Here is a 22,248-nt window from a genome sequence, read left to right as displayed (position 1 = left end):
GGCAGTTGGAGGAGGCCCAGGATCGCAATTCCACGGGGGCCCACAGCTCAACGGCCGGCCCGCAAGTTAAGTGCAGGTCAGAGGCTTGCACCCGCGGGAAGCCCCCGACCCAAATTTCTGGGCCATTATTTTTTAATATATATTATTTTTCCATATACAGGAAACTTTGTGCTATCCGGAGGTTGAATGTCCGGCAGCTTCGATCTAACGGCAGAAATCAGCAGCCGTTTTGGTTAGTTTTTTTTTCTTCTCCTAGCATTCTTTTCACAGGCAGGCTCTGGAAAGCGTCTTTGTAGCTTAGCAAAGCTTCAGAGACGCTTCCAAGCTACTGGGCCGAGTGTTTACAAGCTGTTGCTGAGCAACAGTGTTTGTGGTCAGATACGGCAGGCTCTGGAAGGTGTCTCTGTATCTTAGCAACAGCTTCAGAGACGCTTCCAAGCCACGGGCCGAGTGTTGACAAGCTGTTGCTAAGCAACAGTCTTTGTTGTCAGATACGGAGATGAAAAGCTCCTATCTGATAACATTGACGCTGGTCTATCCGGAAGTTTTGAGGCAACGGCAGCAGCTCGGTCCCGTGGGTGCCGGATAGCACAAAGTTTCCTGTATTTGATTTTGATAGTAACATGGATGCCACAATGTGGTGAGCCTTCCCAGTACAGAAGACCCACGGGATTTTTAGGATCTCGATGAGAAGAGAAATGCTTGTAAATTGAGACTTGAAGAGCTTCAGTGCCACTGCTCCCTTATTTTTCTGCTAAGCAGTCCAGAAATCTTCTGAGTCTAAATTAAAGGAACAGCACTTTGCAATTCTAAAAGGACTTACAAGCTCCGTTGATGGCTTGTCAAGTTTATCCAGTAAGTAATTGAGCTGCATAGACCAAGATGTGATAAAGCAAGCCATTCAGTCGCATATTCAGGAAGGGAGCGTGTGACAAAGTAGGCGGTCCATCAGTACCTTCTCAGGGCAGCTGGGGATAGGCACTAAATGTCATCCTGAGATTGAATTAAAAAAATTCTCAGCTGTGATGCCCGTGTTGACAGTCACCGTCAAGGCTGAAACATTATTTAAAAAAAAAATTCATTTATGGGATGTGGGCGTCACTGTCAAGGCCAGCATTTATTACCCATCCCCAATTGCCCTTAACTGACTGGCTTGCTCGGCCATTTCAGAGGGCTGTTAAGAGTCAACCACATTGCTGAGAGTCTGGAGTCACATATAGGCCAGATTGAGTAAGGACGGCAGATTTCCTTCCCTAAAGGACATTAGTGAACCAGATGGGTTATGGTCACCATTACTAATACTAGGGGCTGGATTTTGCTACGGGGGCGGGTTGGAGGTGGGAAACCCACATTCGGGCTTGTTGTCCCGCCTCCATGGAGATGTGGCCAACCCACTAGATTTTCCTCTGATTGACCTTGTTGAGCCCGCCCTGTGGGCTCAGCAGGCCAATTAAGGGCCACCCGGCAACAGGTGACGTCAGAGATTGACATTTCATCTGTCAAAAGCTTTTGGCAGATGAAATATCAGTGTTTAACAGCTGTTTGAAGCTGTCAAGCACTGAAAAACTGCTAATTCAGCCTCAGTCCTTTCTCAGGGTAACTTTAAAATCATTTTGCTGCAGAAACCAAGAAGCTGATTTTTTTTTTTTTTTTAAATCGGAGCTTCTGTGGTTCTTGCAGCCGACTCCCGACACCGGAATGCAGGACTCCTGTAAAGGTAAGTAAAAGTAAGTTAAACTTATTTAAACACTTTAAACACTTGCAAAACACTTACCTTTGCACTCCTGCACCCCTCACTCACCTGAACACTGGGCATCTCGACCCCTCCAAGACCTCAGACCCACGTCCCGCCTCGAAAACTTTTCGTGGTTTGGAGCTGTCGGGAAGCCCACAAACCAGCAATAAAAATCGCGAATAGGCAAAAAACTACCTGTTAACTACCTGTTAACAGGCAGTTTAATTGCCTTTAATCCCTTCCCGCCTCTGGGAGTCGGGTTCCAGCACTTGTCGGCAACCCGACTCCTATGAAATTGACATGGAGGCGGGATGGGGTCGGGACCCCCGGATCTCCGATTTTTATCGCCCGCACGCCTCCAACCCGACTCCAGGGGCTTAGGAAAATCCAGCCCTAGCCTTTTAGTCCAGAATTTAAATTCCCCAGCTGTCATGGTGGGATTGGAACTCATGTCTCCAGATCATTGGTCCAGGCCTCTGGATTACTAGTCTAGTAACATAACCACTATGAAAAAGAAAAGAAAGACTTGCATTTATATAGCACCTTTCATGACCACCGGACGTCTAAAAGCGCTTTACAGCCAATAAAGTACTTCTGAAGTGGAGTCACTGTTATAATGTAGGAAAGGCAACAGCCAATTTGCGCACAGCAAACTCCCACAAACAACAATGTGATAATGACCAGATTATCTGTTTTAGTTATGTTGGTTGAGGGATAAATATTGGCCAGGATACCGGGGATAACTCCCCTGCTCTTCTTTGAAATAGTGCCATGGGATCTTTTACGTCCACCTGAGAGAGCAGACAGGGCCTCGGTTTAACGTCTCATCCAAAAGATGGCACCTCCGTCAGTGCAGCACTCCCTCAACACTGCACTGGAGTGTCAGCCTAGCTTTATGTGCTCAAGTACCCACTAAGCCACAGCTGATACTATGCTGCCATCCCCTTATGAATAAAGGCTCCTCAAATGAGATCCCCAACAGGAGAGGAATGGAGAGAAGAAAATGGTGATGGGAAGAAAAGTCTAATGTAGTAGTACATGAGTGTGTTAAAATGGAAAAAAAATTGGAAACAAAGAGAAAATAATGGAAGTTGAAGGAAAGGCAGGTTAACATTTTCATCTTCCAGCAGAGCCGTTCAGCGATCTAGGAGTGTGATATGGGTAATTCATCTTCCACTCAGATCAGGAACTTACCCTGTGGAGAATCATTTTCACAATCCCACATCCTACCATTCTGGCAGCAAGTTCCAATTTAAATTGTAAAGACACATATAGGCTGCTCTTAGAACTCTGTTAATGACCCAAGAAAGGACTTACATTAACTTCAATTTCCCGCCTGGAGTGAGGGATCTCATGACATACTGCATCATCCCGTGACTTTGAACATAATGAGATATTTCCCGACACGAGGCACGGCGATGAAAATGTCCACTGAAGCGCCGTCCCCTTAGGTTCCACTGCCAGGCTGCTCAGCTTCCAAATGTTTTCTTGAAATTCTTTAGCTAAAAGAATTTAACAAACTTAGCAAAAATCAAAATCTACTTAGAATCATCGAATCATAGAATGGTTACAGCACGGAAGAAGGCTATTCGGCCCGTCGAGCTCGTGCCAGAACTCTGCAAGAGCACTTCAGCTAGTCCCACTCCCCCGCCCTTTCCCCGTAGCCCTGCAATTTTTTTTCCTTCAGGTACTTATCCAATTCCCTTTTGAAAGCCATGATTGAGTCTGCCTCCACCACCCTTTCAGGCAGTGCATTCCAGATCCTAACCACTTGCTGAGTAAAAAAGTTTTTCCTCTTGTCACCTTTGGTTCTTCTACCAATCACCTTAAATCTGTGTCCTCTGGTTCTCGACCCTTCCGCCAATGGGAGCAGTTTCTCTCTATCTACTTTGTCTAGACCCCTCATGATTTTGAACACCTCTAACAAATCTCCTCTCAATCTTCCCTGCTCTAAGGAGGACAACCCCAGCTTCTTCAGTCTATCCATGTAACTGAAATCCCTCATCCCTGGAATAATTCTCGTAAATCTTTTCTGCACCCTCTCTAAGGCCTTGACATCCTTCCTAAAGTGTGGTGCCCAGAATTTGACACAATACTCCAGTTGAGGCCGAACCAGTGTTTATAAAAGGTTCATCATAATTTCCACACTTTTGAACTCTATGGGCTAAAAATTGAGTAGCACCGGAAACTGAGTGGTTGCGCTCCAAGAGGGAAGCGGGGTGCTACTGGAAGCGCCCCACATTCCTCTTGGGGCGTTGTGAGTCAATATCGCGGCGCTACGTGCCGCAGCGCCATGCACGCCGCGGTATTGCAGGCCTTCCTCCCCTTCTTAAAGGGGAGCGGCCTTGCGCAGCTCAACCCGGGGCCCAGCTGGGCCCCCGGGGATCAGGAGTGCCGGCAAAAGAGCCCGGCACTCAAGAGAAGTGCCGGGCTCTTGGAACGCAGCCGGCACTCCGTGGGGGGGGGGGGGGGGGGGAGAGCGTTCAGGAGGCTGGGGACAGGAGCGCAGGCAGGTGCTGGCAGGCAGCCAGCAATAAAAATGGCCACCCCGCACCTCGCCTTTAAATTGCGCCTCCCTGACCCCGTCGGACATAGCGTCTGGCGGTAAGCCAGGGGCCGCTCCCAAAGATTGTGGCTGGGGCGCTGCGCATGGCGATGACGTCATCGCCGCCGGCTCAGCACGCTACCGGTTAGTGCCGCCGCTAACCTCCCGCTGAATTTCTTAGGGCGCTAACAGGAAGCGCAAAGCAACCCAATTTTCCCCCTATGTCTCTATTCCTGAAGCCCAGGATCCCATAAGTGTTTTTAACCGCTTTCTCAATCTGCTCTGCCACCTTCAACGATTTGTGCACACATACCCCCAGGTCTCTCTGTTCATGCACCCACTTTAGGATTGTACCCTTTAGCTTATATTTCCTCTCTTCATTCTTTCTACCAAACTGTATGACTTTGCACTTTTCTGCGTTAAATTTCATCTGCCACGTGTCCGCCCATTTCTCCAACCTGTCTATGTCCTCTTGAAGTCTATCACTCTCCTCCCCACTGTTCACTATACTTCCAAGTTTTGTGTCATCCGCAAATTTAGAAATTTTGACTTTGCATCCATCTGAAAGTTTTGATGAAAGGGAAGATGACACATATGGAAAGTGGGCACACCCTTTTGGATGCCGACAGGATCTTTAAAAATCTTGACAGGCAGAGCTTGTACAACATACTGGATGGTGCAATAGGTTAACACCATCGTTTCAGCAATGGAACTGAAATCCAACGCTGGCAAGGGGACTGGGTGATGCAGAGAGGAGATGGACATCTGGGACACACACACAAATATGTGTGTATCACTGAGAAAAAGGAAAATCGGGCAGGGTGTATAGTCAGTATATAGACTATATATATAGTCAGCCAATCCGCTACCACCCGTTTTGCGCCCCCGGGATTGGAATGTTACAACTGTTACCTGTCTGTGTTGCTCACAGTGAAACACAGATGGGTGAATTGTGATCAGTTATTGTAATGAATCCTCTTGGGCATCAGAAAAGTTACAAATACCCCTTCTTTCTGTGTAAGGTAACAGATACTCAGCTTGTTTATACAATAAAATAAATGGCAACGGGAACAAAGATGTTGAAAAAATAAAATAGATCTTTACAATGAATATACAGCGATGTTAACATCTGATGGCATAAAAGACAGTAGCACCCAAACTCACCCTCAGAAAAGGGGCACGCTTTATGTCTTCTGGCATCTTCCACTGTTGCAGACCACACCTATTAAAACCAGAAGAATGTGCAAGCAAATTCAGCACTGAACCATAGTTGTTACTTATAAATAGCCTACAGACCATTTTAAGCTGGATATGGGATTTCAATCCATTGGGATATAGTAATTCCCCCCCCATCCCAAATAAAATAAAACTACTGTACAAAAAAATACACAGCCAGCTGGTAAACAGCTCTGCTTTTTTAATGGTCTTTCCCCTTGAAAAATAAAAGATGATTTATAACACTGAGTGGGCTAGAAATTCAGTAAGGCCCCGCCAGCTCGCTTGCGCCCAAAAGTTAGCACTGCGCGTGGAGCCAGTTGCGACCGTCAGAAATTCAGTTTTTGCGCCCCAAGTCGGAACCGGGCGCTATTCTAGGGTGTGCCCGCCCCCGCTTGGGGCGCTGAAACTGAATTTCAGCGCTGTAGGTGCCGCTGCGCCACCCGCTGCGGAGCGGCAGGCTGCGGTACTGCAGGCCTCCTCCTTCTCTTAAGGGGGAGGTGCCTGCAACGGGGAGATCGCCGCTTGATAGTGCCGGCAAATGAGCCCGGCACCACGGAGAAGTGCCGGGCTCGCGGAAAGCAGCCGGCAATGCCGCGGGGGGGGGGGGTGGCGTGGAGGAGGCCGGGGCCGCCGAAAAAGCGGCCGGCCGCACCTCCGCCTTAACTAGCACCACTAAGGCTGCAGGACGGCCACGGTTGCAGAATGTTGTTTGTGGCCACTGCGGAAGAGGCGGCCGCAACTAAATATGGGGGTCGGGCCGGTATCAGGGCGGAACCGGGGCACTGCGCACACCGATGACGTCATCGGTGCCGGCGCAGCGCTACCGGCTACCGCCACCATTACCGCTGCGCTGAATATCAGCGCAAACTCCTCTACTGGCGCAGAAGCCCTCTTTGGGCGGTAACTGGGCGCAAAGCTGGCGGGGCCTTACTGAATTTCTAGCCCAGTGTACACACATAAGTTCACCAACATCTGTACGCGGAATCACACATACTCTGTGAAAATACCAGTCTCACAATCACACAGCAAGCTTTTGTGAATAACTGTTATTGTTCAGTGGTTACAAGGTGTCCATCGATGGAAACACAGTTTACACAAATATGTCCTTTTATAAAAATATTACTGGGTCATGATCGAATCTTTTCCCCATGGTGTAAACCCAATTGTGACCTCACAGAGTCATGGAACTGAATTCTCCTCTCATTGACGGATTAGCGGCAGGGCGGGACTTCTGCCCCTACTTGTGACGCCACAGCTAACCTGCTGAAATTTCCTTCCCGGGTCCTCATGAGCTATAGAGGGCAGGTTAGGAGCATAACAACACTCCTCATTGGGTTACCACGGCTGGGAGAAAGGCTGTTTCAGCCTTTAAAAGATGCAGTGAGTTAAAGGGGGATATCACTGAGTTGCGGAAAGAACATCTGCAAGAATGTCTGAAGAACCAGCAGCCACACTGGGAGGGGGTGGGGGGGCGTCCACAGCAGGAGGGGCTCCCAGATTCTCAGATGAATCTACGGAGGTGTAGCTGGCTAAACTCAGGGAGACTCTCGGGCACTGAAGGCAGAAGCCCCATAAGATGATGGTTCAAGCTGTTTTGGGGTGGGGGGGGGGGGGGGGGGCGGAGGTTGAAAAAGTAGTCATTGCAACCTCCACCACCCCAGGAACTTCTGCACTGTGCAGGAAGAGATACAATGACCTCAAAAGGATGCCCAAAGTAAGTCAAGGCATTGTTGTCAATCCACAATCACTCTCATCAATTCACATAGCCTGCCACAAGGGGTTCTGCTAGTCTTCAAGGACAATTCATTTAAAGCTTCACTGAGATGAGTCTCTTCAGGTCTCCAAGGCGCATGGGGAACCATCCATTCATGGAACAAATAGATGCATGGTATTCAGAAACCAAGGTCTTCAGTAATCCTTACATAATATTTTAGATAGATAGAGCCATATGATAGACACATACCTCCATACACAAACAAGGGACGATGTCTGAGAAGTTGCGTTGCACCTCAGTAAATTTCTAGATAAATAAGAATAAAGAACTATTACTCCATATATTTATAAAAAGCCATGTTCCACTGTTGTTAAAGCGCAACTAACAGGCCGCCGAACTCAATGGGGGTGAAGTTGGTCTTGGCCCATAGCGCAAAATGGATGATAGCACATTGGCTGCCTGTTTTACACCACGCCAAATTTTCTTTTCCACTGAAGTAATTGGAAAGAAAAAAATCAGGTGGTGTAAAACGGGCAGCCGATTCGCTATCGACTGTTTTGTGCGACCACCCAAGACCAACTTCACCCCCAGTGTCTTTTTGTAGCAATGACTTCTCACTGGCAATTAGGGGCAGGCAATAAATGCTAGCCTTGCTAGCGACGCCCACGTCCCACAAACAAATAAAAAAATTACACGGCCCCAACGCCAAGACCCCAAAATGCTCTTCACTCAAACCTACCTGCCAAAGGTGTAAAATTCTTTTGCCGTTAGGTGCTTCACTAGAGTTTAGAAGAATGAGAGGGGATCTCATTGAAACTTATAAAATTCTAACAGGACTAGACAGACCAGATGCAGGAAGGATGTTCCCGATGGCGGGGGAGTCCAGAACCAGGGGTCACAGTCTAAGGATAAGGAGTAAGCCATTTAGGACTGAGATGAGGAGGAATTTCTTCACCCAGAGAGTGGTGAACCTGTGGAATTCTCTACCACACAAGGCAGTTGAGGCCAATTCATTAAATATATTCAAGAAGGAGTTAGATATATTTCTTAAGGCTAAAGGGATCAAGGGATATGGGGAGAAAGCAGGGACAGGGTACTGAATTTGGATGATCAGCCATGATCTCATTGAATGGCGGAACAGGCTCGAGGGGCTGAATGGCCTACTCCTGCTCCTATCTTCTATGTTTCTATGTTTCATCTAGTGGACTAACAACCAAGGCCTGACCAACCAAATTGCCAGGTTTGAGTATCTGCTGGATTTACAATTCGAACTCTGGACCTTCGTATTATAAAGCTGGTGGATTACAGGGCGAGGTTGTCTGAGGCATTTGGATTTTGAAGCTGTCAAGGTGAAACCTCAGGTTGCTTAGAGAAAGAAACAAAATACCCCAATGAAAGCTGGCAAATCAGAGCGTCAAACCGGCCTTGAATTCCTAATCTAAGTTGTCTGGATTGTGTAACTGGGAAATAAAATGTGGGAAGACCTTGTGAATCCAGCCTGGGACCTCTACATTTCAAAGCTGGCAGACAGTGATTCAAAAACCCTGTGGCTCCAACCTGCAAAGCAGAATGTATTTCCAATTTTTTCAGCAGATGCTGAAAATAAACAAATTAGACAGATCTAGGGTATTCTAGATGGCTGTAGTGGCAGTCACAAGCTCACTCACCGTGATTTGGAGTTATGCTTGGGAGGGGGAGAAGAACTGACTGACTGGCAGGAGGTACACCCATCCTGACTTGGAAATATATCGCTATTCTTTCATCGTCACTGGGTCAAAATCCTGGCACTCCCTCCCTAACAGCACTGTGGGAGTACCTTCACCACACGGACTGCAGCAGTTCAGGAAGGCGGCTCACCACCACCTTCTCAAGGGCAATTAGGGATGGGCAATAAATGCTGGCCTTGCCAGCAACGCCCACATCCCAGGAACAAATTTAAAAAAACACTTTGAATAGAAACATAGACATAGAAACATAGAAGATAGGAGCAGGAGTAGGCCATTTGGCTCCTTGAGCCTGCTCCACCATTCAATGAGATCATGGCTGATCATCCAAACTCAGTACCCTGTCCCTGCTTTCTCCCCATATCCCTTTAGCCTCAAGAAATATATCTAACTCCTTTTTGAATATATTTAATGAATTGGCCTCGACTGCCTTCTGTGGTAGAGAATCTAGTTCCCTTGTCTGGCTCATTAATATATATTGTGAATAGCTGGGGTCCTAGGACCGATCCCTGCGGTACCCCACTAGTCACTGCCAGCCACTCGGAAAAAGACCCTTTTATTCCAACTCTTTGCTTCCTGTCTGCCAACCAGTTCTCTATCCAAGTCAGTACCTTGCCCCCAATCCCATGTGCCTTAACTTTACACGCTAATCTCTTATGCTGGACCTTATCGAAGCCTTCTGAATGAAGCCGGCTGAATGAAGCCAATCAGTAGCAATACTGACACTAGTTCCAGACCAAACTGTAACCAAGACCACACTACTCATGGCTGTGCCTGCTCTTCAAACATGTAAAGTCATTTTTCTCTGTTCTCCTTCTGTCTTTTTCCCCATCAGTTTTTTTTACCGCCATCATTGTGGGGAAACACTCAGCCCCCCACCTAATGCCACTCTACAACAGCAAATACGTGGTCCTCACCATGTGGGGAATTACAGGGCAGTCTTCTGATTCTATATGAGGATGGTTTGAAATTTGATGAAAGCTTTGCACTTTGAGGAATTTACAGATATTACAGACCCACATTAATAACAGGATTTCTAATGCTACTTACCAATTTGTCTTCATCCAGTGGGTGTTTGCTCTCAAACGCTGGCGTCACGTTATACTCAAACCTTATGTAGCAATTCTGAGGTATATTAACGACAGCCATGTGTGTCTTGTTTTCCAATGTGATATTTAGACTTGGGACTGTAATGCAAGAAATAAGGAGTTGATATGAGGGAATCTCATGTCAGCCATCACATTTTTAAATTATACTGTATCTTGGGAGTCTAAGAAGGGATAAGATTAATATTTTATATCTCAGTATCCACAGGGAAGGGGGTTGGTGAAAGTGACTGTTCCCAAACTTCCACCCATGTTGCCTTTGAGCCAATCACTAGGAAGTGACTTCAGCCCTTCAATTTTTTTTTACCGTCTATGCCTAAGCATCTTTCCTTTCCACAGTGACAAAGCTGAACCTTGCACCTGGGTGGCAGGTGCAAACTCAAGTCCCTCAATTATGTTGCATCATCAATTGTAGTTTCAATTTCTTTGGTGGACCATCATTTCAGGTCATTTTAAGCAAGAATCTATTAAAGAATTCGTAGGAGAAAGAGCTCCTAACTATTCCATCCACTGCCAGCAACTGTTCTTTTAATTCTACTTTAATACATGATTGCAGATATCATGTGAAAGAATTTAAACCTGAAAGTCTTTTCAAGTTCCCAAAGGGTTAAAATGCAGAGTGACGGCTGAGTAACTCAAACTTCATAAGTACAGTAGCCAAATCTCACAATCGTCATTTGTTGAGTTTGTTTTAGCTGGGCGAGTGAAATGCACATTTCTTCCTTCTTCCGATCTCTGTGACCTCCTCCAATTCTGGTAACTTGCACATCCCTGATTTCCTTCGCCCCACCATTGCTGGCCATGCCTTCAGCTGTCTAGGCCCCAAGCTCTAGAATGCTCTCCCTAAACCTCTCTGCCTCGCTCTCTTCCTTTAAGACACTCCTTAAAACCTACCTCTTTGGGCAAGCTTTTGGTCACCAGTCCTAATATCTGCTTATGTGGCACGGTGTCAGATTTTATCCGATAATGCTACTGTGAAGCACCTTGGGATGTTTTACTATGTTAAAGGCGCTATATAAATGCAAGTTGTTGTTGTTACATAGCCTTGTGCAGTTACCAGAAAGAATTCTGTATGATAGTGAGTTAATCATTATCCTGCAGAATTTTTATGGGTTTTGGTGTTGACAGTTTCTATGTTTGTTTCATTGTAGCTTTGGAAATGACCTTTGATCATTTACAAATTTCAGTTCTCTCTCCATTTCCAATTTACTCAATTCCTTCAGCCGTTTTATATCATTGGCAATTATATATTTCAAAATCTGCATTTCCTCACCCTTGCACCACTCAATGTTCTCCAGAAAATCTTTCAAGGTACAATCTGCAACGAAATACAACAGACTCATTAGCAATTCTATACTACAAAAGCAAAATACTGCGGATGCTGAAAATCTGAAATAAAAAGAGAGAAAATGCTGGAAATACCCAGCAGGTCAGGTAACATCTGTGGAGAGAGAAACAGAGTTAACGTTTCAGGTCGATGACCCTTTGTCAGAACTGGAAAAAGTTAGAGACGGAACAGATTTTTAAGCAAGCGTAGGGGCAGGGAGAGGGGGGAGGGGAGGAAAGAACAAAAGGGACGGCCTGTGATAGGATGGAAGGCAGGAGAGATTAAATGACAAAAGGGATGATGGTGCGCAGCAAAAGGAGATGGTAATGGGACAAGTTAAGAAACAAAAGCTGAGTCTAGATGAGGTGTAAATGGGAATGGCAGAATCATCAACAGCTGCCATGTGAAAAAAAATAGGGGCGGGGGTTATGGTCTGAAATTGTTGGACTCGATGTTGAGTCCAGAAGGCTGTAAAGGGCCTAATCGAAAGATGAGGTGCTGTTCCTCGAGCTTACGTTGAGCGTCGTTGGAACAGTGTAAGAGGCCGAGGACAGAGAGGTCAGAGTGGGAGTGGAGCGGAGAATTAAAGTGACAGGCGACCGGAAGCTCGGGGTCACGCTTGCGGACTGAACGGAGGTGTTCTGCAAAGCGGTCACCCAATCTACATTTGGTTTCCCCAGTGTAGAGGAGACCGCACCGTGAGCAGTGAATACTGTACACTAAATTGCAAGAAGTACAAGTAAATCAATTCAATTCAATTCGATTCAAATCGCTTTATTGGCATGACAAGGTACATCTTATGTTGCCAAAGCATCGAAAAACATTCATGGTTGTACACAAAAATACAGATCTATCCATACAGTGTATAAACAGATATATCCCTGAGTGTATAAATATACATTCATATAATTTGTATATACTCTTTTCTTATATTTAGTGGTTGTCCCTCTGTTTATGGCAAGCTGTAACATAGTGTGCCACTAAGGTTACACAATTTCTCTCTTCCCCTAGTAGGTATGGGAGTTTTTGGTCGTCATTCAAATTTCTGAATTCCGGGCATATTTTTGTGAATTTTGGGTAGAAATTCTCCCTTATGCCCTGATATTTTCTACAACCTGTGAGGAAGTGCATCTCTGTCTCCACCACTCCCTGACTGCAGTGAGAGCATATCCTGTCCTCTCTTGGTAGCCGGGTCTGCCGGTGTCTACCTTTTTCGATCGCCAGGCTATGTTCACTAAGTCTGTACATTGTCAAGGTTTTTCTCAGTTTGCTATCCTTTACCATGGTCAGGTAATCAGCCATGTTGTATTGTCTGTTTAGGGCCAAGTAGCAATTGAGTTTGCTTTGGGTTTTTGTTGTTTCTGCCCAATATGACAGATATTTTTCCTTTTGCTTAGCGACGATTGTGTTGGGTCGAATTCTTTGTGTTACGCTGTCACTGTCCTGGGGCTGGTTCTTGTTAGTAGTGTTAGTAGTTACTTCACTGAGTCCCAGGACTAGTTGACTGAGGGTATTCTTCTTTATGGTCCTCTCTTGGCATTTCAGGGCTTCGTAATGATAACATTGGGGGTTGCTCATTTCTAGGTGTTTCCAAAATTTGGTGGCTCTTTTTTGGATAGTGATTATTAATGGATATTGGCCTAGTTCTGCCCTGCATGCATTGTTTACAGTTTTCCTTTGAGTCCGGAGGGTGCTTTTACAGAATTCTGCATGTAGGATCTCAATTGGGTGTTTGTCCCATTTTGCAAATTCTTGTTGTGTTAGCGGTCCCCACACCTCACTGCCATAGAGTGCAATTGGTTCAATTACTGATTTAAAAATTTTGAGCCAAATGCTAATTGGGATTTCTATTTGGATTGATTTTTTAATGGCATAGAAAGCCCTTCTTGCTTTCTCTTTCAGTTCATTCACAGCCAGATGAAAATTTCCCGTAGAACTGATTTTTAGGCCCAAGTATGTGTAGTTAGTGGTTTGTTCAATTTTGGTTGTTCCTAGTGTGAAATTTATTTTGGGTCCCTGATGTCTGGATCTTTGCTGGAACACAAGGATTTTGGTTTTTTGGGGATTTGTCAGGGCCCAGGTCTGGCAGAACGACTCCAGCAGATCCAGGTTCTGCTGTAGACCCTCCTTAGTTGTTTCACCTGGAAGGAGTGTTTGGGGCCCTGGACAGTGGGAAGGGAGGAGGTAAAAGGGCAGGTGTTGCATCTCCTGCGCTTGCACGGGAAGGTGCCGTGGGAAGGGGAGGGGGTGTTGGGGATGATAGAGGAGTGGACCAGGGTGTCGCGGAGGGAGTGGTCCCTTCGGAATGCTGAAAGGGGAGGGGAGAGGGAGATGTGTATGGTGGTGGTATCACGCTGGAGATGGCGGAAGATGATATGTTGAATGTGGAGGCTGGTGGGGTGAAAGCTGAGGACAAGGAGAACCCTATCGTGGTTCTGGGAGGGAGGGGCAGGGGTGAGAGCAGAAGTGTGGGAAATAGAATGGGCATGGTCGAGGGCCATGTCAACCACGGTAGAGGGGAATCCTCGGTTGAGGAAAAAGACAGACATATTGGAAGCACTAATATGGAAGGTAGCATCGTCAGAACAAATGTAACAGTGACGGAGAAACTGGGAGAATGGAATAGAGTCCTCACAGGAAGCGGGGTGGGAGGATGTGTAGTCCAGGTAGCTGTGGGAGTCGGTGGAATTATAGTGAATGTTTGTCAATAGCCTATCCCCAGAAATGGTGACAGAGAAGTCGAGGAAGGGAAGGGAAGAGTCGGAGATGGACCATGTGAAGGTGAGGGAAGGGTGGAAATTGGAAGCAAAGTGAATGAAATTTTCTAGTTCAAAGCTAACCATCTTTAGATAATATTAAGGTTTAGCCAGAGACTCTTGTCAACAGGTCTGAGACTCTATACACTGGAAGCTTGCTAGAAGGGCTTATGCAGCCGGAGCAAGTGGTTTCTGCCTCAGCACATGGGAAGCTTGCTGGTAGGCTCTTAATCACAGGATTTTAGAGGCTCAGCCACTGTTTATCAGCCTTCTGGACCGTAATTAACAAGTCTGAGAAGCTGCTTACTTCAGGAGAAGTGTTCTCTGAATTGTCTGAAAGCACAGGAACTGATTTACACTCCCGATTGGTCAGGAACAGGATGGTGGTGCAATGGACGCCCATAAGGCTGGCCTTTGGTGGGCCTTGGAATGATTGGCCCACAATCCTGCCAGAAACAGACAGGAGCCTCATTAGCCCATGTAAATCAAGACCCTCTGATTTCATAGCACTCCAACACATTGGTTCTTTGTATAGAGTGGATAACTAGTGGTCCTTCAAGGGCGCGTTACCAGACGCTCAAAAAATAACAGTGAGAAAAAGGTTTTTAATCATTTCTGTGGGTTCAGGAGGAGCATCAATCATCCTCCTAGCCATACACAAATCTCCTCCACACCCCCCACAATGCGCGACCCTCCACAGTACTTCCTCGTCATTCCCTCCTGGGCCCACTGAGCCCTGTGGAGGAGCCACCAGATGGCCCGCCCTCCCCGATCAGTGAGCTGCTCACTGACAGAATGCGAGTTAGGCCCGACCATGAAAATGGTTGGTGCAACTGCTTCCATCGGGTGGGCAGCAGGCTCACTCCACCCACCTCCCTCCCTCTCTCCCTCCCTCCCAATGAAAGTGGTCACTTCAAAATCGATGCCACTGCCTCAATACAGTGCCTCGCAGCTTTGGAGGGCATCATAATTTAAGGATCAATACAGCCTTACTCACCTTCTACCTTATGCATGTGCTGCAGATCCTGCTGGTTTTCGGGTTTTGTGAAAGCCTTTATTAGAACCTCACTGTTAATGGATGCTTGAATGCAACTCAACTCCACTGTTCCCTAATAAGAAAAATGAAGAGCAATGCTTTAATTCAGTTTCCTCATCTTTTCTTTGTGGGTCGTAGCACCTGCAAGGCCTCCTTTACCTAAATGGGAGGGCATGGAAGATGTTGTGTTACCTTGCTCAGCCTTCTTTAACCAGCAGGCAGTGTAAGTGAAGCACATTTCCTTTGTGGCCTTATTCACGACAGAGGCAGGATCTCCCCCCTCCCCTCGTTCACACTGCAGAGAATGAACTAGATTTGCTCCCCAAATAGCCGCTTGAATTTGGAAGCAAAACGAGCAAATGTCGCCGATTCCCCAATGTCTTTCAATTTGGAGTGTGGATGTCCGAGGCACAGCCTTCCCTTCAACAGGTTTCCTTCAGTTTAGAAGCAAGGTCGGTGATTTTTTTTTACAAAGCTGTTCCAGTTTTATAGATTTCTGCTCCCCTTTTAAAGGTCTCTTCTGTTACCATAGGGATAATGTTAACCCCCACAAACAGGTGGGTTTTGGGAAGATGGGAAGTTAAAATGTGAAAAATTTCCAAACCCAACCCCATCTCCAATCTGCCCATTGTTGTAACGGAGGCGGGACAAGGAGCGGGCGACCAATCCACTCTCAGGAGGCGGGTTGGTCGTTGGAACCCTTTCAGGAGGCTGCATGCCTCCATTTTAACAAGATTTCTATTTTTAACTACTAGTTTCTTGGGCCTCTGGAAACCCAGCAGGTAAAAGGAGGCGAGAAGGGTGCATCCATCAGGTAGGTGTCTTTACAGCACTGCTTGTGGCCCAGGAGGAGCAGCAGTGTTTCTTCAGGGCCCAACAAGCTTACCTGTAAACCCCCCGCGATCAGTCCGACCCCCTACCTCCACCATCTCCCCCTGACCCCCCCCCTCCGCCTGGCGATTTCTACCCCCCCCCCCGCCACCACTGAACCTAATTGCTCCTCGACTGTGACCTTGGGCCGCAGGCTTCCGCATCCGACAAGTGCCAAGCCTGTCAATCAGGCCAGCCATCGGCCAGGGACCCTGGAGAAAAAAATTCAAACACACACTGGAGTCAAAACTCCCTGGTGGTCAGGGACACCCGTACTTCCGGGTTTCCCGGCCATAAATCTTTCCCCCTCACTGAAACCCCGTCCCAGTAAATATCGGGGCCCATGATTCCATCCTTTGGCTGAGAGGGCTGCCTTATTAGGGCCCAACCTGATCTACAACCATTGCCAGAGTCGTTGCATGGTTGTGACAGGTGCTGTACTCTGGGATCAGATTCCAGGTGTACCTCATTTCTGACACTGATTATTCTATTATTCCTTTACTGCCCACTGTACTGCACAGTTACTGCTCGCTACGCTGTAACTGTACGGTACAGTGGGCAGTATTGGAATGATAGAAGGATATACTTGCCTTAGAGGAAGTGCAACAAAGGTTCAGTGTACTGCTTCCTGGGATGAGGGGATTGTCCTGTGAGGAGAGATTGAGTAGACTAGGCCTATATTCCCTAGAGATTAGAAGAATGAGAGGTGATTTCATTGAAGCAAATAAAATTCTTAAGGGGCTTGACAGGGTAGATGCTGGTAGGATGTTTCCCCTGGCTGGGGAGTCTAGAACTAGGAGTCACAGTCTCAGAATAAGGGGTCGGCCATTTAGAACTGAGATGAGGAGAAATTTCTTCACTCAGAGGATTGTGAATCTTTGGAATTCTCTACCCCAGAGGGCTGTGGCAGCTCAGTCGTATATTCAAGGCAGAGATCGATAGATTTTTGTATACTAAGGGAATCAAGGAATATGGGGATAGTGTGGGAAGGTAGACTTGAGGTAGAAGATCAACCATGATCTTATTGAATGGCGGAGCAGGCTTGAAGGGTCAAAAGGCCTAGAAACATAGAAACATAGAAGATAGGAGCAGGCCATTCAGCCCCTCGAGCCTGCTCCGCCACTTAATGAGATCATGGCTGATCATCCAAATTCAGTACCCTGTCCCTGCTTTCTCCCCAGATCCCTTGATCCCTTTAGTCTTAAGAAATATATCTAACTCCTTCTTGAATATATTTAATGAATTGGCCTCCACTGCCTTCTGTGGTAGAGAATTCCACAGGTTCACCACTCTCTGGATGAAGAAATTCCTCCTCATCTCTGTCCTAAATGGCTTACCCCTTATCCTTAGACTGTGACGCCTGGTTCTGGACTCCCCGACCATCGGGAACATCCTTCCTGCATCTAATCTGTCTAGTCCTGTTAGAATTTTATAAGTTTCAATGAGATCCCCTCTCATTCTTCTAAATTCCAGTGAATATAAGCCCAATCGACCCAATCTCTCTTCATACGTCATTCCCGCCATCCCAGGTATCAGCTTGGTGAATCTTCGCTGCACTCTCTCCATGGCAAGAACATCCTTCCTCAGATAAGACGACCAAAACTGCACACAATACTCAAGGTGTGGTCTCACCAAGGCCCTGTACAACTGCAGCAAGACATCCTTGCTCCTGTACTCGAATCCTCTCACTATGAAGGCCAACATACCATTTGCCTTCTTAACTGCCTGCTGCACCTGCATGCTTACCTTCAGCGACTGGTGCACAAGGACACCCAGGTCTCGTTGCACTTCCCCTTTTCCCAACCTATTGCCATTCAGATAATAATCTGCCTTCCTGTTTTTGCCACCAAAGTGGATAACCTCGCATTTATCCACATTATACTGCATCTGCCATGCATCTGCCCAATCACCCAACCTGTCCAAATCATACTGGAGTTTCTCGGCATCCTCCTCACAGCACACACATGCCCACCCAGCTTTGGTGTCATCTGCAAACTTGGAGGTATTACATCTAGTCCCCTTGTCTAGATCATTAATATATATTGTGAATAGCTGGGGTCTTAGCACCGATCTCTGCGGTACCCCACTAGTCACTGCCTGCCACTTGGAAAAAGACCCGTTTATTTCAACTCTTTGCTTCCTGTCTGCCAACCAGTTCTCTATCCAAGTCAGTACCTTACCCCCAATCCCGTGTGCTTTAACTTTACATGCTAATTTATTATGCGGGACCTTATCGAAAGCCTTCTGAAAGTCCAAATACACCACATCCACTGGTTCTCCCTTATCTATTTTACCAGTTACATCCTCAAAAAATTCCAGTAGATTAGTCAAGCACGATTTAACTTTTGTAAATGCATGCTGACTTTGTCCGATCCTGTCACTGTTTTCCAAGTGTTCTGCTATTACATCTTTTATTATACTACTCCTGCTCCTAATTCTTATGCCATTTAGTTGCTGCCTTTTTCTCCACCTGATTGGTTAGCTTTGATGTCTACTCAAGCCAAACAAACGTGAGAATTCAAAACCTCAGTCCAGGCTGAGATTGACAGCCCAATGCTTTAAGAGCAGAGGCTGCCTATACCACATAGAATCATAGAATAGTACACCACAGAAGGAGGCAGTTCGGCCCATCAAGTCTTTCGAAGAGCAATCCAGTTAGTCCAGCTCCCCCGCTCTTTCCCCATATCCCTGCAATTTTTTCTCCTTCAGGTATTTACCCAATTCCCTTTTGAAGGCTACTATTGAATCTGTTTCCACCATCCTATCAGGCAGTGCATTCCAAATCCTAATCACGCGTTGTGTAAAAAAGGTTCCCCTCAGGTTTGTAAAATTTATAACAAGGTAATTTAAAATAAAAGCAAGCTGTTCATTTCTTGATGCATAATAGTTTTACAAGGAAACTAGATCTTCAAAGCCAAGGGAACTCACTGGATGTCATAGTGAGGCAGTGCTGCACTGTTTGACTATTGGATTACTTAATGTTGACTAAAGGGTACCATTTTTTCATATTTGGTCTAATATGACGTTTTTTGACACGCTATCAAGTTTCTGGGAGTTCCAGCTCCTCTTCTCACACTTACCATTGGTCTGGGTCTTGAAGACATGTTGTATCCATGATCAGTGCGAGGGAATTGAATCTTCAGCTGTGCACACCCGTTTCTCCCACCTTCAAGCTGATGTGAAGAAATATCTATCAACCCAAAGTCTGTAAGGAAAAGAAGGATTTTTTGTTTCTGAAAACCTGCACATGTTAACTAGGCCATCTTGTTCAACGTTGTCATGTAGTCTTAAAACCTACCTATATAGAGAATGGGTGAAATGGGGCAATTTTATTTCAAAGAATAAGGTTTGCTCAACACTTATTCATGAATTCTTTGCCCCATGGAAGCCCATCTATATGAAGGAGGGAAGAAAAACAAAAGAAACAAATGGGCTTTTTTCTGAGCGCTAGTTGATAAAAGGAAAATAACATTAATATTCTAGTTCTAAAATGTAGAATGAATGGCAGAAGCTCATATTTCAGAATGCTATCAGTAATGAATAAAGAATAAAGGTGAAGAATGAAAAGCAAAGGATAATTCTGGCCACAAACTTAAGGAAGACCTCTGACGTCACTTTACCCCACCCCCTCTATTGTCTCAATGTCCAAAATCTCCAGTGCCCTCCCCTCATAAGAAGCCAAAGATCACAGCATAAGTGGTCTTCCCTCTGGTCCGGGTGCGCTGGTGCGTTTTATGTGTAGTCTTCTCCCACAAGCAAATAGAAAAAGAGAAATAATGCTGGAAATACTCAGCAGGCCAGGCAGCATCCATGGAGAGAGAAACAGGGTTAACGTTTCAGGACTGGGACCCTTCATCAGAACTGCCCAGTTCTGATGAAGGGTCCCAGACCTGAAACGTTAACCCTGTTTCTCCACGGATGCTGCCTGGCCTGCTGAGTATTTTCAGCATTTTCTGTTGTTATTTCAGATTTCCAGCATCCGCAGTATTTTGCTATTAAAATAGAAAAAAAGAGAATATGTTAGAGTAAGGAATATGAGAGATGTGTGTGACCCAAGTGCCCAGTCCAGCAGTCAGTGTGTGAGTGTGCGAACATGCATTTTGCCGATACTTGGTGTGGGCACCATGCTTGCTGCTTATTGCTTGGGGCACAGGGAAAATGAATTGTGATGGCAGCAATACAGAATGCTCTGTCAAAATATGGATATGTCTGTGCATTGGTAAAGTAGATGAACAGTTAAAAGAAAGAAAGTCTTGCATTTATATAGTGCCTTTGGATGTCCCAAAGTACTTTACAGCCAATGACGGTACTTATTGAAGTGTAGTCACTGTTGTAATGTAGGAAATGTTGCAACAGTGCTGTGTATTCTCCCTCTGTGCTGCTGCACTAAGATTCAATGACGTGCTATTAAGATGCCTTGTACAATAACATCGTTAAATCATGCAAACTGTGAGCACATTTGCCTTGGCAATCCTGCGTAACCCATTAAATTTCTTCCTCAGCTGCTTCCAAGTTAGGACCACAGGTGAGGCAGCATCTACTCATTTAGCAATCCCATCGAGGCTGCTCTGGCAATGCTCAAGTGGAGGGAGCCCCTCTGCTTCAGAAAATTCTGCCCCTTTCTTTAGCACGTCCAATCAGCCTCTTGTAACGGTGCTAATCTACCTCTATTCTGTCATTTAAAAATTTGCAGCATGTTCCCCTTTAAAGGTGACCAGCAGACCTTTACAACCTGCCCATGCTGGATATACTACCCTGATCCCTGTGTGCTCGTAGTGCATGAGGCACTATTTGTGTCAGGAATGCCAAAACATTCTTGAAATAGATTGATCTTGCTTTATAGCTCAGTGCACTACAGTATGCACAGCACCCGAGGAGCAGCAGTCCCAGTGCCTCTTCACCTGGACTGCATTATTGGCCCCTTCATCTGCATTCTCCTTAACCACACTCTGTGGAAAGAAAGAAAGAAGGAAACAAACAGAAAAAAAATAAAAATAAAAAAAAGACTTGCATTTCGACAGCGCCTTTCACGACCTCAGGACGTCCCAAAGCGCTTTACAGCCAATGAAGTACTTTTTTGAAGTGTAGTCACTGTTGTAAGGTAGGAAACGTGGCAGCCAATTTGCTCCCACAAACAGTAATATGAATAATGATTGAGGGATAAATATTGGCCAGGGCACTGGGGAGAACTCCCCTGCTCTTCTTCGATATAGTGCCATGGATCCTTTACATCCACCTGAGAGAGCAGACGGGGCCTCGGTTTAACATCTCATCCAAAAGACGGCGCCTCTGACAGTGCAGCACTCCCTCAGTACTGCACTGGATTGTCAGCCTAGATTTTTGTACTCAAGACTCTGGCGTGGGATTTGAACCCACAACCTTCTGACTCAGAGGCAAGAGTGCTACCCACTGAGGCACGGCTGACACTCTGATTATTTGGGCAGTTTGCTATGTGGCATGGTGTTTTTTTTAAATTTGTTCCTGGGATGTGGGCGTCGCTGGCAAGGCCAGCATTTATTGCCCATCCCTAGTTGCCCTTGAGAAGGTGGTGGTGAGCCGCCTTCCTGAACCGCTGCAGTCCGTGTGGTGAAGGTACTCCCACAGTGCTGTTAGGGAGGGAGATCCAGGATTTTGACCCAGCGACAATGAAGGATCAGTGATATGCTTCTAAGTCAGGATGGTGTGTGACTTGGAGGGGAACTTGGAGGTGGTGGTGTTCCCATGCGCCTGCTGCTCTTGTCCTTCTAGGTGGAAGAGGTCGCGGGTTTGGGAGGTGCTGTCGAAGAAGCCTTGGTGAGTTGCTGCAGTGCATCTTGTAGATGGTACACACTGCAGCCACGGTGTGCCGGTGGTGGAGGGAGTGAATGTTTAAGGTGGTGGATGGGGTGCCAATCAAGCGGGCTGCTTTGTCCTGGATGGTGTCGAGCTTCTTGAGTGTTGTTGGAGCTGCACTCATCCAGGCAAGTGGAGAGTATTCCATCACACTCCTTACTTGTGCCTTGTAGAGAGTCAGGAGGTGAGACACTCGTCGCAGAATACCTAGCCTCTGACCTGCTCTTGTTGCCACAGTATTTATGTGGCTGGTCCAGTTAAGTTTCTGGTCAATGGTGACCCCCCAGGATGTTGATAGTGGGGGATTCGGCAATGGTAATGCCGTTGAATGTCATGGGGTGGTGGTTAGACTCTCGCTTGTTGGAGATAGTCATTGCCTGGCACT

General features: G+C 46.3%; 1 protein-coding gene across 2 annotated transcripts in view; it reads right to left on the bottom strand.

Moving 5' to 3' along the window:
* The window catches only part of LOC147111218 (interleukin-17 receptor C-like), a 100,505-nt gene that overhangs the window by 31,496 nt on the left and 46,761 nt on the right, over positions 1-22,248 (bottom strand). For both annotated transcript variants that reach the window (XM_086001890.1, XM_086001891.1), the window contains exons 5-11: positions 19,112-19,236; positions 15,123-15,234; positions 11,316-11,360; positions 9,987-10,123; positions 7,462-7,518; positions 5,445-5,502; positions 3,053-3,237 (exon numbers count right to left, since the gene is read on the bottom strand). In XM_086001890.1, coding sequence (XP_085858016.1) covers positions 3,053-3,237; positions 5,445-5,502; positions 7,462-7,518; positions 9,987-10,123; positions 11,316-11,360; positions 15,123-15,234; positions 19,112-19,236 — 719 coding nt within the window. The remainder of the gene's footprint in view (positions 1-3,052; positions 3,238-5,444; positions 5,503-7,461; positions 7,519-9,986; positions 10,124-11,315; positions 11,361-15,122; positions 15,235-19,111; positions 19,237-22,248) is intronic.

This window comes from Somniosus microcephalus, chromosome 11 (genome assembly GCF_052327205.1).
Source record: "Somniosus microcephalus isolate GS21.2 chromosome 11, FLI_Smic_1.0, whole genome shotgun sequence".
Lineage (NCBI taxonomy): Eukaryota > Metazoa > Chordata > Chondrichthyes > Squaliformes > Somniosidae > Somniosus > Somniosus microcephalus.
The sequence above is the reverse complement of the archived record's forward strand: the minus strand, read 5'-3'. Positions and strand labels throughout refer to the sequence as shown.